We start from the raw sequence: 16,160 nt of genomic DNA on the forward strand, positions 1-16,160 counted from the left end.
AAGAGTATAATTAATTGGCTGATCCCTCCTGATTACCCGGATTGAATAATGGGGAGCGTTAGGCAGGATGCAACCTTTTGGAAGGTTCAGATAAAAATATGCTATATTGAACAAATATGTCTCCCAGACATGGAGATTATTAAGGAAATACGTTGTCTCTATTCATGAAATGTATATCTGCAATGCTCAAAGGTTTTGCGACTGAAAGTGGCCCGTGTGATTCTTCCTTAACGAAGAAGCTCCACCTAGATGGCTACTTTGTTGGAAGCCCTCAGTGGCAATGTTCATGCCAACATGGATTTCATCCATCTAGAGTCCTCTATCTAACTCCATGAGACTGACTCAATAGCCAGGTTTTGACCGGCAAACCCTGGCCCCTAATTGCAATGAGGTGCACCTGGAGACAAATAGATACACCTGGGTAAATTAAGACATGTCACATAACATAAATACCAGGTGTATTGAATATTCTTATCATCAGTTGCATTTTCTCTGTTAGTACCACTCCTGTGCCTGGCATCATGCGCATGTTGAGACTGACGGTGGTCACATGTGAGTATACAAAATCTGTATCTGATGCAGATTAGAATTTAAATATATATATTATATTTGTGAGTAAAAATAAGTACATGTAATATGATTTGAGGGACATTCAGTTCCTTTTGGCCAAAAAGGTATTCAAAGCATGGAATATGAGACCAAATGCTGAACTTGACTATAATACACTTAGTATAACTGAAATGCTTGAGTATAGAGACCATTGCTGAGTTGTAGCTTCATGGTCCAAGTGCATATGATGTTGCTGAATGAGCTGTGTGATGTCGTTTCAGTGCTGGCTACAGCTTGCTGCACACTAACAGATGGAGGTACTGTATGTAATAATGATGATACTACTTAACCAAGCTAATGTGAGTGGTGTGTAATTCCTGTTTATTTGTCCTGGCAGCAATCAGCATCACGTGTGAAGGCTCTGATGCTTTACTGCAATGTGGTAAGCTAGTCCACACTGCTGAACAGTATACTCACTGACCACCTATGATCGTTTATACTGTAGATTAGCGTCATTAGCCCACACCATAGAGACCCATACTTGGCTCTCCTTCGTGCCTCACTGTTCTCCATCTCCCTCAGATGGAGGTAAGATCCATATCAAGAGTGCGAACTACGGTCGTCGTCAACACGATATTTGTTCTATTGGGCGCCCTGATAACCAACTCACCGACACCAACTGCCTCAGCCAATCCTCCACCAGCAAGATGGCAGAAAGGTACTAGAACCTGTAACTCCTTGGCTGTAGTGTAAACAACCACCAGCAAGATGGCAGAAATGTGCTGGAACCTGTTGTGTTTACCTGTATGAACTCATGACCTCAACATGTCTTTGAAACACAGATGCGGTGGGAAGAGCGAGTGTATTGTCCCTGCATCCAATTTCGTTTTTGGAGACCCCTGTGTCGGGACTTATAAGTACCTGGACACCAAATACTCCTGTGTCCAACAGCAAGAAACAAGTCAGTCTCAATGTGTGCTAATAATATTTAGTGGTGGGCACCGATATCCATATTTGGATTCGACGTAATGTCGGTATGACTGTGGCATGTTGGGATATTGTTTAATTCTCCTACCCACTTAATCTTGTAAAAAAGTAAGCTCAGCTGATTGCTAGAAAATGAATATAATGGGTTGGTTCCCCTATGGTACCAGCTTGTTAACGTTTGTTTCTCCAAGTGTAAACCACCCTCACCTGCTAACTAACCCTAGCAAGCTGTGGATATGTAACTTCTTTAGTTTGAGTAGCCTATAGGGAGGTCAGAGACCTGGCAGTGTGGTGCCAAGATGCCAAAGGAACTGGTAGTGGACTACAGGAAACTGGAGGGCCGAGCCCCTCCCTGCCAGGAGGCTAAAAGGATTGGTATCAGCCCTCTGATCCTGAATTCTACACCATTGAGAGCTTTTTGACTGGCTGCATCACCACTAGGTATGGCATCTGACCACAAGGTGCTACAGAGGGTATCGCGTACGGCCCAGTACATGCATCAGGATTTCGACACCGTGTGTCGGCAGGCCCTACATTGTCAATGACTCGCGCCACCCAAGTTATACTGGTCTCTGCTACTCCATAACAAATGGTACGGATGCACCAAGTCTGGAACCAACAGGACCCTGAACGGCTGCTACATCCCCCAAGCCATAACTGCTGAATGACTATCTGCATTGACCCTTTTTGCAGTAACTTTTTTTGACTTGTCTCATATGCTGCTGCTGTTCCTTGTTAAATTGACATATCTAGCTCAATTAGCCAGCAAGAACATGGAAGGGAAGTGTCTCAAGTTTATTTGATGCTTGTGCACTTAATCTGGTTTACCATGTTTCAGTGAATGGTAACTAGCTAGCGCAACTCCCACAGTTTTGTAGGGTTTATAGCCAATCTGACAGATGGCACAAACTGCACAGATTAGGTGTAGCGGGTTGACTTTATTTTTTCACCCGTTTAGGTCTAGCCAGCCAGTTTCCTTAAAATGTTAGCATTTCGAGAACTGCTCATAAGGAAGTGAAACTAAAAGGTAATGGTGGAAGATGACGCGCTTAACTTTTTGTACTTTGGTTCATGCTAACGAGTTTATAATGACTTTTAGAAAATGCACCTGAAATCAACATTCCCTGGTAGTGCCCATCACTAACACTTCACCAGGCTAATGTATGTCTTAATTTGTCTGGCCGGTGGTGTAACTCCTGTGTTGTCTTTGCAGTAAGCAGCATCATATGTGAAGGCTCTGATTCTCAACTACTATGTGGTAAGCTGGTCAACACTACCGTACAGTTTTAATCGTGTGGTGACGTGTATATTAGTCACTAGCCCACACCAACACCAAGGTTTGTCCTTTCTCTTCCTCAGATCGAGGTGAGATCCGTATTCAGCGTGCCAACTATGGTCGTCGTCAACACGATGTGTGTTCCATTGGGCGCCCACATCAACAACTCAAAAACACCAACTGCCTCAGCCAATCCACCACCAGCAAAATGGCAGAAAGGTACTGAAACCTTCAGTGTGCATTTAGCTGTTGGAAGTCATTGGCTGTGGTGTTAACCTCTCCCTGTTGACACACAGGTGTGATGGAAAGCGCCAGTGTATCGTCAAGGTATCCAACTCTGTGTTCGGTGACCCCTGTGTCGGAACCTATAAGTACTTGGATGTGGCTTACACCTGTGACTGAATGTGAGTTTTGTATAGGTGCACAATTCGTGTTGTATTTTACCTTTATTTAGCATGGCAGTTAAGAACAAATTCTTAACTTCAATGACTGCCTAGGAACAGTGGGTTGACTGCCTGTTCAGAGCAGAAAGAAATATTTGAACATTGTCAGCTCATGATTTGTACTTGCAACCTTTCGGTTACTAGTCCAACTCTCTAACCACTAGGCTACCCTGCTGACGATTTTGTCTTGCAGGACATCTTCCTGGGGAACCTGAAGATGTACAAGGCTTCTGGGATATCTTCATCAGGTCGTGCTGTTTTCCTCCAACCTCTAAATCAACTTCAATGACTATTGTAAACCTGTGTACATTGTGCTGAAGCATTACTTAAACCATTTCTGAACTGTGGTTGTTGGTCTGAATTAAACGAAGCGGCAGGAAGACGATACTAGTTGCCTCTTGTACATTAATAAATGTCACACCAATATTACTGAACATGTGTCCTTTATTCTCTCTTACTGGTCCTAATTTGTATGCATCAACAGCTAATCTGGTCACAAAGCAGGCCTGGATGGGTAAACATTTTAATACAATGTGTAGACCCTACAAACCTTGATCGTTAAGTGGTTGGCTCATGAACCAAATGTTCCCTTGCTGTGTAGATTCAGTTTGACTATTTAATCTGGTAATAAACATACTTGCAGGGATGCTGCCCAACCACATCATATTCGTCATCCAACAGCCTCTTAGCCAGAGACAAAGGGTCAATGGCACGTCGACAGATCTCCCACTGTCAAATGGGGACCTGACCGATACAGCCCTCCAAGCGCTGCCCCTCAAGCATCAGATTCCACCCTGAGAAATACATTGAATTCCATTCCCTGCCCCATGCACCACCAATGAACGAGAAACATACAGGCCAATATAACAGCAAGGCCAACGATGTATGGAACCATGTCCATCTATGAGCATTTTTTGTTGGAGTTTATTTTACATCTGTCATTCTATCCTTCGCCCAGCAACTCCCCTTATCTCCAATTCCACATCCCAAACCTCAGCTTCCCTTAGCCCATCCCACCTGTCTCTACTGGCCAGACACTTTGGATTTCTACGCAGCATGTATTTCAACTATGCTGTGATTAACATACAATTTCTATTGAATAGAAACTATATATTAGTAATTGACCTGGTCTCCAGATCTCAAAGGATATTTAGTGTCAATTTTAGATCAATGTTTTGCATTTTCAACCATTCCTGAGAAGCTACTTGAGGGCAATACTAAAATAAATGGTCAATTGATATTGTATTCTCACAACAAAATCTGCATTAGCTAAAAAGCACAAGTCTTGAATCAACTCATACACCCTGTCCCATGGAATCGGTAAATCAAATATCGCTTCCCAACTATTTTGCAATATAAATGACATATCAACATCCTGGTCATCAAATGAAACTGGTGTACTTTCTTATTTATGGTATTTGTATTCCTCTGCAAGTTCTGATCATTTATATTGGGCAGACAGACCACTTCCCTACCACCTCCTGCCTCCATTTTTGGGTTAATGCTGTAATCAATTGGTTATCATCTTGGACTGAGTAGACCTTTCCAAATAATTCTGATATCTCCATGAAAGACAAGTCAACCATTCCAATTTACAATATCATTTAAATACAAAATACCCCTTTTCAAACTTGTTTCCCATAAATACAGGTCTTTCATCACCCAGCACATTTATATTCAGCCATAATATTTGTTCTATCTTTTCAGGGGGGTGAAATTGAAATTGTAGCCAGCTCTGCAATGCTTGTTTGAAAATGAGAGATACTTTGAAAAAGGTATCATTTGCAGTCAATCAAAAATGAGACATCGAAATCTGTACACAGGCAAAAGGCTAAAAACAATGAATGAGCTTTTCTTAGTTTACTTGAGAACCATTTAGGGTTCAAATGAAACTTTTGAATAAGTGAAGATTCTAGAGATGTTTAGTGCTTTTATATTGAATAATCTCACAACACCCAATTCATATTCATTATATAGCCAGCTAGTCCTGCATACCACCCATCATCCCACTGCTGGTTTGCTTCTAAAGCTAAGCTAAGCAGATTTGGTCCTGGTAAGTCCCTGGATTGGAGAACAGATGCTTCTGGAAGTGGTGTTGGAGGGTCAGTAGGAGGCACCCTTTCCTCTTGTCTAAAACATATCCCAATGACAAAGGGCAGTAGGGTGCCGTCTTTTGGACGTTAAAGGGATGTCCTGACTCTCCGTGGTCAATAAAGATCCCATGGCACTGATCGCAAGAGTAGGGGTGTTAACCACAGTGTCCTGGCTAAATTCCCAATCTGTCCTTCATACCATCATGGCCACCTAATCATCCCTGGTTTATAATTGGCTCATTCATCCCCCCTCTTCTACCCTGTAACTATTCCCCAGTTTGTTGCTGTAAATGAGTATGTGTTCTCAGACAACTTACCAGTTTAAATAAAAATATACAAATGTATAAATATAGATATGCACACTGTTTCTTGTGTGGTTTAGCATCCCAGATAAAGCTAAATATTTTTTGCTCATACGATGTGAATTTTTTTTATCAGGAGTAGGCAGAGCCATAAGTAAGTGAGTAAACTGAGATATGACTAAGGAGTTAATCAGGGCAAATTTTCCATAAATAGACAGATATTTACCTCTACATTGTTGCAGGATATTGTCGGTTTTCTATTGAAATTCATTGTGTAGGGCTGATTTAATATTGTTTTATATACTACTTCACCGTCAGCCCATTTTAAATATGAACTGCATAGTTATGTACAAGTTGTATTTTTTTAATGATCAAATACGTAATATTGTACACTTATCATAATTAGGATTTAGTCCAGAGAGTCCAGAAAAGTTATCTAGATCTTCTATGAGACATTGCAGGGATCTAGCTAGCAGATTAAATATAAAACTTGAATCATCGGCATACATGGACACCTTTGTTTTTAAGCCTTGGATTTATAATCCTCTAATGTTGCTATTTGATATGATTTAATAGCTAGCATTTCAATGGCCATAATGAATTGATATGGTGACAGCCGACACCCTTGTTTTAACCTTTTTGGGATAGGGGGCAGCATTTTCACTTTTGGATGAATAGCGTGCCCAGAGTGAACCGCCTCCTTCTCTGTCCCAGATGCCAATATATGCATATTATTATTAGTATTGGATAGAAAACATTCAGTATTTTCTAAAACTGTTTGAATGATGTCTGTGAGTATAACAGAACTCATATGGCAGGCAAAAACCTGAGATAAAATCCAACCAGGAACTGGGAAATCTGAGGTTTGTAGTTTTTCAACTCAGCCCCTATTGAAGATACAAGGTGATATTAGTTATATTACACTCGCGGAACCCCAGTCAGCTAGTGGAACTCCAGTCCTAGACAGGTTAAATCTTCTTGACAATTCAAAACACTCTGAGAAGTAGCCGCTATTTACTATTTTACACCTGGGGTTGCTATACAGTACTTTTACCCATTTCTAAGAGAATCACCGAAATTGTAAACATCCAGGCATTTTATGAATATATTTGTAGTCTGTAATTACCTGTAGACCCTGCCACATACGTCGCTTGTCTGGGTCATTGAATTGCGACTCCATTTTGTCCCTATACTGACATGCTGCTTGTTTGATTGCCTTGCGGAGGGAATAACTATACTGGTTATATTCAGCTTTATTCCCGACCTCTTTCCATGGTTGAATGCGGTGGTTTGCGCTTTCAGTTTTGCGCGAATGCTGCCTTCTATCCACAGTTTCTGGTTGGGGTAGGTTTTAATAGTCACAGTGGGTACAAGCTCTCCAATGCACATCCTAATAAATTCACAAACAGAGTCGGCGTATAAATTGATTTTATTGTCTGAGGCTTCCCGGAACATTTTCCAGTCCATGTGATCAAAACAATCTGAAGCGTGGATGGGTCAGACCAGCGTTGAATGGTTTTAGTCACGGGTACATCCTGCTTGAGTTGCTGCCTATAGAGCGGTATGAGCAAGATGGAGTCGTGGTTGGATTTGCCAAAAGGAGGGCGGGGAAGGGCCTTGTATGCATTGCAGAAGTTAGATTAGCAGCAGTCGAGTGTTTTGCTCGAGCAGGTACGAAAGTCAATGTGCTAGTAAAATTTCGGTTTTCTTGTTCTCAAATGAGCTTTCTTAACATCCTCAGCTTCCATAAATGAGGCCTGATGATATATTGTGTGTGTGTGTGTGTGTGTGTGGGGGGGGGGGGGGGGGGTATACACAGCTTTGACTATAATCAAAGAGAATTGTCTTGGGAGATAATGCAGTCGGCATTTGATTGTAAGGATTTCTAGGTCAGGTGAACAAAAAGACTTGAGTTACTGTATGTTCATAAACCTCCGGCCTTCCACTTACCAGAGAGATGTTTTTCTGTGGGCATGAAGAAACCCGATGGCTGTATCGTCTGACAACATGTCCCGAGTGAGCAATGTTTCCGTAAAACATAGAATGTTACAATGTCTGATGTCTCTCTGGAAGGAAACTGGTGCCCTAATTCCGACCACCAATTACTGCATAATTTCCAAATGACTTGAAGCGAGGCGACCGTCTCTGTCTGCGCCATCTTTTGATCATTTAGCTTCCTCCTTTAAAATATAATTTTAGTAATGGACATTATGGAACAAAACAACGATTTATTGTGGAACTAGGAGTCCTTGCACTGCATTCTGATGAAAGATCATCAAAGGTAAGGGACTATTTATGATGTAATTTCGTATTTCTCTTGACTCCAACATGGCGGAGAAATATATTTACATCTTAGCGCCGTTTTAGATTATTGCATGGTGTGCTTTTTTTGTAACGTTTAAAAAAAATCTGATACAGCGGTTGCATTAAGAACCAGTGTATCTTTAATTATATGTAAAACATGTTTCTTTCGTCAAAGTTTATGATGAGTATTTCTGTTATCTGGCATAGCTCTCTGTAATTACTCCGGATATTTTGGAGCCATTTCTGAACATGGCTTCAATGTAAACTGAGATTTGTGGATATAAATATGCATATTATCGAACAAAACATAAATGTATTGTGTAACATGATGTCATATGAAAAATCAAATCAAATCAAATCAAATTTTATTTGTCACATACACATGGTTCGCAGATGTTAATGCGAGTGTAGCGAAATGCTTGTGCTTCTAGTTCCGACAATGCAGTAATAACCAACAAGTAATCTAACTAACAATTCCAAAACTACTGTCTTATACACAGTGTAAGGGGATAAAGAATATGTACATAAAGATATATGAATGAGTGATGGTACTGAGCAGCATAGGCAAGATACAGTAGATGGTATTGAGTACTTTATATACATATGAGATGAGTATGTAAACAAAATGGCATAGTTAAAGTGGCTAGTGATACATGTATTACATAAGGATGCAGTAGATGATATAGAGTACAGTATATACGTATGCATATGAGATGAATAATGTAGGGTATGTAACATTATATAAGGTAGCATTGTTTAAAGTGGCTAGTGATATATTTTACATCATTTCCCATCAATTCCCATTATTAAAGTGGCTGGAGTTGAGTCAGTGTCAGTGTGTTGGCAGCAGCCACTCAATGCTAGTGGTGGCTGTTTAACAGTCTGATGGCCTTGAGATAGAAGCTGTTTTTCAGTCTCTTGGTCCCAGCTTTGATGCACCTGTACTGACCTCGCCTTCTGGATGATAGCAGGGTGAACAGGCAGTGGCTCGGGTGGTTGTGAGTGTCATCTGATGAAGATTATCAAAGGTTAGTGATTCATTTTATCTCTAATTCTGCTTTTGTGACTATCTTTGGCTGGGAAAAATGGCTGTGTTTTTTTGGATTTGGTGGTAATCTAACATAAATATATGTTGTGTTTTCACTGTAAAACATAAAACATGAAACATTTTAAACATTTTAAACATTTAAAAAATCGGACACGATGGGTAGATTAAGGGGGCAGCATTTGGATAAATAGGCGTGCCCGATTTCAACTTCCTGCTACTCATGCCAGGAATATAAGATATGCATAGTATTAGTAGATTTGGATAGAAAACACTCTGAAGTAAAACGGTTTGAATCTTGTCTGAGTATAACAGAATTTATGTAGCAGGCAAAACCCGAAGGACTAACCGTTCAGATTATTATTTTATTCTTAGGAACCTGTTTTCAGTTTTTTGGAAGCTGTTGTTTTCTGGATCAAACGCGCCAAATAAATGAACATTTTGGATATATATGGACGGAATTAATTTTATATTTTATTTCTGCGTTTGCGTCCCAACTAGAGCTCTGAAAATGCAAATGCGCTACGCTAAATGCTAATAGTATTAGTTAAAACTCAAAAGTTCATTAAAATACACATGCAGGGTATCAAATTAAAGCTACACTCGTTGTGAATCCAGGCAACAAGTCAGATTTTTAAAATGCTTTTCGGCGACAGCATGAGAAGCTATTATCTGATAGCATGCACCAATACACTACAACAGAAAAGCACAGCAGGGGACGTAAACAAAATAATTAGCATTTCGGCGTTACACAAACTGCACAATAAAATAGAAAACAGTCATTACCTTTCACCATCTTCTTTGTTGGCACGCCTAGATGTCCCATAAACACTATTGGGTCTTTATTTCGATTAAATCGGGCCATATAAAGCCAAGATATCGTTATATGTAGACTGTGTGATAAACGAAAAAAACAGCGATTTCACAACGTAACGTCATTTTTTAAAATTCAAAAAGTAGACGATAAACTTTCACAAAACACTTCGAAATACGTTTGTAATGCTACTTTAGGTATTAGTAAACGTTAATAAGCGATAAAAATCATCCGTAGGCGATGTATATATCATTAGCTGTCGTCTTGGAAAAAATTTCAGGAGAGAGCTCTTCCGGAATGATCTGGGCGGAGACCGGAGGTAAGCGGTGCCCCTCTTTCGGTTCAACCAAGAATCAAAGATGATTAAATTCACAAGATACTCGACTACATGGGGATGCTGTGGGAGTTGAATGCTCGGTCTTATCTAATTCGGCTCACTGTTAACAATTGCTGGAAGTGGCGCAAGGATATTTATTTCCATTTTCTGTGATCAGGTTTTCCTGCGCTTTCCGATGTAACGCACGTTATGTAATAGCCACAGTCGTGATTTAACCAGTTTTAAAAACGTCCGAGGGTTTCCTATACACACATTCTAAACATATGAACGTACTATATTCCTGGCATGAGTAGCAGGGCGCTGAAATGTTGCGCGATTTTTAACAAAATGTTCAAAAAAGTAGAGGGTAGGAGCAACTAGTTAAAGGGGTCCAGGCCATTTGGCAAAATAGGTATTGTAGCTTAATAACTGGCTGATTGACCTCTTCAGCTAGCCGGGAGATGGGCCTAGCATAGGCTAGCTCCAGGCTAATTGTTGGTTATTTCGGGACAGAGACGTTAGCCAGGAAAAGCCAATCGGATAGCAGCTAGCTAGCTGCGATGACCTAGGTGAAAAGGTTCAGAGCTTGAGGTAGGAATCCAGAGATATGGAGAAAAATAAGCCCGATTTGCTCTGGTTTGAGTCGCGCTGTGCAGACTGGCGAGATATGTCCTTGCTAAATGTAGCTGATGACCACTAGCAGTGGCAAGCTAACTACTAGCTAGTTAGCTGGCTAGCTTCTGTTGGGGGTTCCGGATCAAATGTAAAGAAAATAGCAGAATCATACCACATCACCAAGCTTGGACAATTGGTCTCAACCCCGCCCTTTGCAGCTGGGCAGACATACCGACCTCGGGTGTGAAGGTAGGCAACAACACCTTCGCCACGCTGATCCTCAAGACTGTGGAACAACAAGGGTGTATGCTCAACCTCCTCCTGTACTCCCTGTTCACCCATGACTGAGTGGCAACTCAATCATCAAGTTTGCTGACAACAGTGGTAGGCCTGATATCCAACAACGACAAGACGGCATACAGGGAGGATGTGAGGACCCTGACGGAATGGTGCCGGGAAAATAACCTCTCCCTCAATGTCAACAAAACAATGGAGATCATAGTGGATTACAGTAGACAGCAGAGAGATAGGTGTGTGTTCCTTTTGTCCAGGTGGGAAAGGGCAGTGTGGAGTGCAATAGAGATTGCGTCATCTGTGGATCTTTTGGGGAGGTATGTGAATTAGAGTCAGTCTAAGGTTTCTGGGAGGAGGGTGTTGATGTGTGCCATGACCAGCCTTTCAACGCATTTCATGGCTACAGATTTGAGTGCTATGCGACGGCCATAATTTACGCAGGTTACCTTGGCGATCTTGGGCACAGGGATTATGGTAGTCTGCTTGAAACACAATTGCCTGGAACAGCTGGTGCTCTTATGCATGCTTCAGTGTTGCTTGCTTCGAAGCGAGCATAGAAGGCATTTAGCTCATCTGGTGAGCTTGCTTCACTGAGCATCTCACAACTAGGTTTCCCTTTGTAATCTATGATAGTTTGCAAGCCCTGTCACATCTGACAAGCATCAGAGCCAGTGTAATAGGATTCGATCTTAGTCCTGTATTGACATTTTGCCTGTTTGATGGAGGTCGTAGTGGGATTTATTATAAGTATCCAGCTACTGAAAGCTTCAGCCTTTAGCTCCATGCGGATGTTGCCTGTAAACCATCATTTCTGGTTGGGATATGTACTGGTCACTGTGGGGGGGACGTTGTCGATGCATTTATTAATTAAGATGGTAATTAATGTGTTATACTCCTCATTGCCATTGGATGAATAAGGGGAACATATTCCAGTATGTACTAGCGAAACAGTCCTGTGGCTTAGCATCTGTTTCAGTGCATCACTGATACTTCCTGTTTGAGTTTTTGCTTTTAAGCAGGAATCAGGAGTTGTGGTCAGATCAGGTCAGTTGTGGTCAGATTTGCCAAATGGAGGGCGAGGGAGAGCTTTGTACAGTACATGTTTCCGTGTGTGGAGTAAAGGTGATCCACAATTTTTTTCCCTCTTGTTGCATGTGCTGGTAGAAATGAGGTAAAATGGATTTCAGTTTTTCTGAAATAAAGTCGGCCGGGGTGCTGCCTCTGTGTAACGGCTTTCTTGTGGAGAAGGAGAAGCGGACCAAAATGCAGCGTGGTGGTTACTCATGTTCTTTAATGGAAAATGAACGATACATGAAATAACTTAAATCTACAAAACAACAAATGGAACATGAAAACCTATACAGCCTATCTTGTGACAACAAACACAGAGACAGGAACAATCACCCACAAAACACTCAAAGAATATGGCTGCCTAAATATGGTTCCCAATCAGAGACAGCGATACACACCTGCCTCTGATTGAGAACCACTCCAGACAGCCATAGACTTTGCTAGATAACCCCACTAAGCCACACACCCAACACCCCACAAAACCCCAAGACAAAACACACCACAATAAACCCATGTCACACCCTGGCCTGACCAAATAAATGAAGACAAACACAATATATTACGACCAGGACGTGACACTCTGGATGAACATTTTGGATGGATGAACATTTTCCAGTTTGCTTAGGGCCTTATATAGCTCGTTCAGTGCGATCTTAGTTTGTGTTGGTAAATAGACAGCTAAGAAGAATATGGATTAAAACTCTCTTGGTAAATAGTGTGATCTACAATCAATAGGTACTCTAACTCAGGCGAGCAAAACCTAGATACCTCCTTAATATTAGAGATTGCGCACCAGCTGTTGTTCACAAAGACACACATACCCCCCCCCTGATCTTACCGGAAGCTGCTTTTCTGTCTTGCCGATATCCTGAAAACCCAGCTAACTGTATATTATCCATGTCCTTGTTCTGCCACGACTCTGTGAAACATAGGATATTACAGTTTTGAATGTCCCGTTGATAGGATAGTCTCGAACGGAGCTCATCCAGTTTATTCTCCAGTGATTGTATGTTCGCCAATAAAACGGAAGGTAAAAGCGGATTATCTTTTTGCCGACGCAGTCTCGCCAGGCATCCGAGTAGTGGAGTTCTAGGGCAAAAAACAAAATGTGCACCCAGGGTGACAGCAAATTGGTAACATTCTTTGACAACAACACATAATTGACAGAGTTAGTACATTAGCAAGCAAGGGCCTTTGGCTATGGCCATTTTATTTCTCCAGAAAACATTAGTACACAAACTGAAATTTTGGTACAGTACGTTAGTGTCACGCCTTTAACATAGAGAACCTTTTTATTCTCTATTTTGGTTAGGTCGGGGTGTGACTAGGGTGGGTGATCTAGTGCATTTATTTCTATGTTGGCCTGGTTTGGTTCCCAATCAGAGGCCGCTGTTTATCGTTGTCTCTGATTGGGGATAATATTTAGGCAGCCATTTCCCCACAGTGTTTTGTGGGATCATGTTTCTGTGTAGTTGCCTGTGAGCACTGCTTGAGCTGCACGTATCGGTTATGCTTTATTGTTTTTTTTGTTCGGTTCTCTTATAATAAAAGGATGTCGAACCGATTCCGCGCTGCGCTTTGGTCTGAGTATGAATACAACAACGATCGTGACAGTTAGTTAGCTAATACTGTCTGCTAGGCTGGGGTTGGAGACACATTTACAAAAACTAATATTTTGCAATAAAATATTTAGATAATTAGCTAAATAATTAACATAGTGAAATATTATGTTAGCTAGTAGCTAGCTCCCTACCTGGAGGTGAAGACAGACAGACAACGTTTAAAAAAAATAGAAATTCAATGGCTGAGTTGAGACCTCAACAGGCAGACAGGACTGATATTTTTTTCCAATGTGCGAGCACAATGCAATGATTTCTTCACTTTAAAAACAACAAACGACTTCTAAACGTTATTCCATCCTAAACTAAATTGTAACATTTCTAAGATATTGATGCATTAGTTCCGTGCAGTTCTTGCTTATCTGCTGTGCTGTTAGCTAAAAGCTTTAAATATAACAATTAAGCTACATTCAGCTGGAAACATTGTAGCTGCAGGGGCAGAACCTTATTTTTGTATTTAGCATGTGTGGAATGTAAACTACATGGCTGAAAGTATGTGGACACCTGCTATTCGAACATCTCATTCCAAAAAAATGGGCATTAATATGGAGTTGGTCCCCCCTTTACTGTTATAATAGCCTCCACTCTACTGGGATGGCTTTCCGCTAGATGTTGGAACATTGATGCAGGGACTTGCTTCCATTCAGCCAGAAGCACTGATGTTGGGCGACTAGGCCTGGCTCGGAGTCGGCGTTCCAATTCCAATTCAAGTTCTTCCACGCCGATCTCGACAAACCATTTCTGTATGGACCTCGCTTTGTACACGGGGGTATTGTCATGCTGAAACAGAAAAGATCCTTCCACAAACTGTTGCCACAAAGTTAGAAGCACAGAATTGTCTGGGATGTCATTGTATGCTGTAGCATTACGATTTCCCTTCACAGGAAGTAAGGGGTCTATCCCAAACAATGAAACATAACCCCCGGCCTCCTACACCAAACTTTACAGTTAGCACTATGCATTGGGGCAGGTAGCATGGCATCCGCATGGCAACCGCCAAACCCATATTTGTCCATCGGACTGGCAGATCGTGAAGCATGATTCGTCACTCAGAGAATGCGTTTCCACTGCTCCAGAGTCCAATGGCGGCGAGCTTTACACCACTCCAGCTGACTCTTGGCACTGCGCATGGTGATCTTAGACTTGTGTGCGGCTGCTCAGCCATGGGAACCAATTTCCTGAACCTCCCGCCAACAGGTATTGTGCGGACATTGCTTCCAGAGGCAGTTTGGAACTCGGTAGAGAGTGTTGCAACCAATGTCCCATTCAGTGAGCTTGTATGTATATCACTTCACGGCTGAGCCGTTGTTGCTCCTAGACATTTCCACTTCACAATAACAGCACTGTTGACCGGGGCAGCTCTAGCAGGGCAGAAATTTGACGAACTGACTTGTTGGAAAGGTGGCATCCTATGACGGTGCCATGTTGAAAGTTACTGAGCACTTCAGTATGGTACATTCTATTGTCTATGGAGATTGCATGGCGGTGTGCTCGATTTTATAAAACTGTTAGCAACGTTTGTGGCTGATATAACAGAATCCACTCATTTGAAGGGTCCATATATTAACAGAGAAATTGAAAGTTACATCATACCATAGTTAAATATTTATTTTCTTAATTTATGGTTAGGCATTATACTAATTGATGGAAACATTGTAGCCTAGGTTAGCCAATTCATTCAAATAATCCAATAGCTGTGTATGGGGATACTTTATTTTATAATTAGGCTGCAATAAATAAATACAGACCTGATCCAGATAAAATGACAGCTTGTGTTCAGTTATTGGATTTTCTTTCTCCTGAATACATTAATTTAATTATATCATAATATCTCTCCTTGCTATATGAACACAATATTTTTTGGGGAAAAAAAGAACAACATAAAAGTGTTACAAAACCATTCACATCATGGTCATCATCCATGTATGAAACGCATGATTGAAAGTGTGTCTTTGTTTAATTATGTCAAAATGCCACCTTCCAAGTCCCTTGAAAATGAGGATGACGACAAAAACATATTGTCTGTTCCCTCATGGATCAGGGTACCGTCACAGGACAACAAATAATCCATATCAATTTTCATTGGATCGAACAATTGATTCCTGCGTTAACGATGACACGTGTCTTTGATCTCAGGTTTTTTAAATGACTTGAAAAATAAGTCCAAATCTAGCAGTATGTGATATACTATGTCATTTTGCAATATAACGTGCAATTTCTTCCAGGATAAGGTTAAACCTTCAGGACTTAAGAACCAATTGATGCTGTATATACAATGTAGTCGGAGACTCTGTAAGGAGGGTGTGAGGAAATAGCGGGGCATCTGGAGGCATGCAGAGGCCTAATTGAGCCCTGTACCTCCCAAATTTTGTAACATTGCGGAGGGCTCTGCATAGACATGATGGGTTGATGGTAATTGGGGGGCGGGAAGT

The 16,160-nt window shown here is 41.2% G+C and overlaps 1 protein-coding gene across 1 annotated transcript; it reads left to right on the top strand.

Moving 5' to 3' along the window:
• Positions 1-468: 468 nt before the first annotated feature.
• On the top strand, positions 469-3,689 carry LOC135572579 (L-rhamnose-binding lectin CSL3-like). Its single transcript, XM_065020849.1, has 9 exons — positions 469-552; positions 831-866; positions 947-991; positions 1,132-1,267; positions 1,392-1,510; positions 2,750-2,794; positions 2,896-3,031; positions 3,109-3,216; positions 3,449-3,689. Exons 1-8 carry the CDS (start codon positions 522-524, stop codon positions 3,212-3,214), a joined length of 654 nt encoding a protein of 217 aa, XP_064876921.1. The 5' UTR covers positions 469-521; the 3' UTR covers positions 3,215-3,216; positions 3,449-3,689.
• Positions 3,690-16,160: the final 12,471 nt, after the last annotated feature.

The sequence above is a fragment of the Oncorhynchus nerka genome, linkage group LG2 (genome assembly GCF_034236695.1).
Source record: "Oncorhynchus nerka isolate Pitt River linkage group LG2, Oner_Uvic_2.0, whole genome shotgun sequence".
Classification (NCBI taxonomy): Eukaryota; Metazoa; Chordata; class Actinopteri; order Salmoniformes; family Salmonidae; genus Oncorhynchus; species Oncorhynchus nerka.

Bases quoted from the DNA above. Each gene is read 5' to 3' on its own strand.
- LOC135572579 (XM_065020849.1), top strand. From the start codon at position 522: ATGCGCATGTTGAGACTGACGGTGGTCACAT. The intron at 2,795-2,895 runs GTAAGCTGGTCA...TCTCTTCCTCAG, and splicing joins TGATTCTCAACTACTATGTG to ATCGAGGTGAGATCCGTATT. The intron at 3,032-3,108 runs GTACTGAAACCT...GTTGACACACAG, and splicing joins ACCAGCAAAATGGCAGAAAG to GTGTGATGGAAAGCGCCAGT.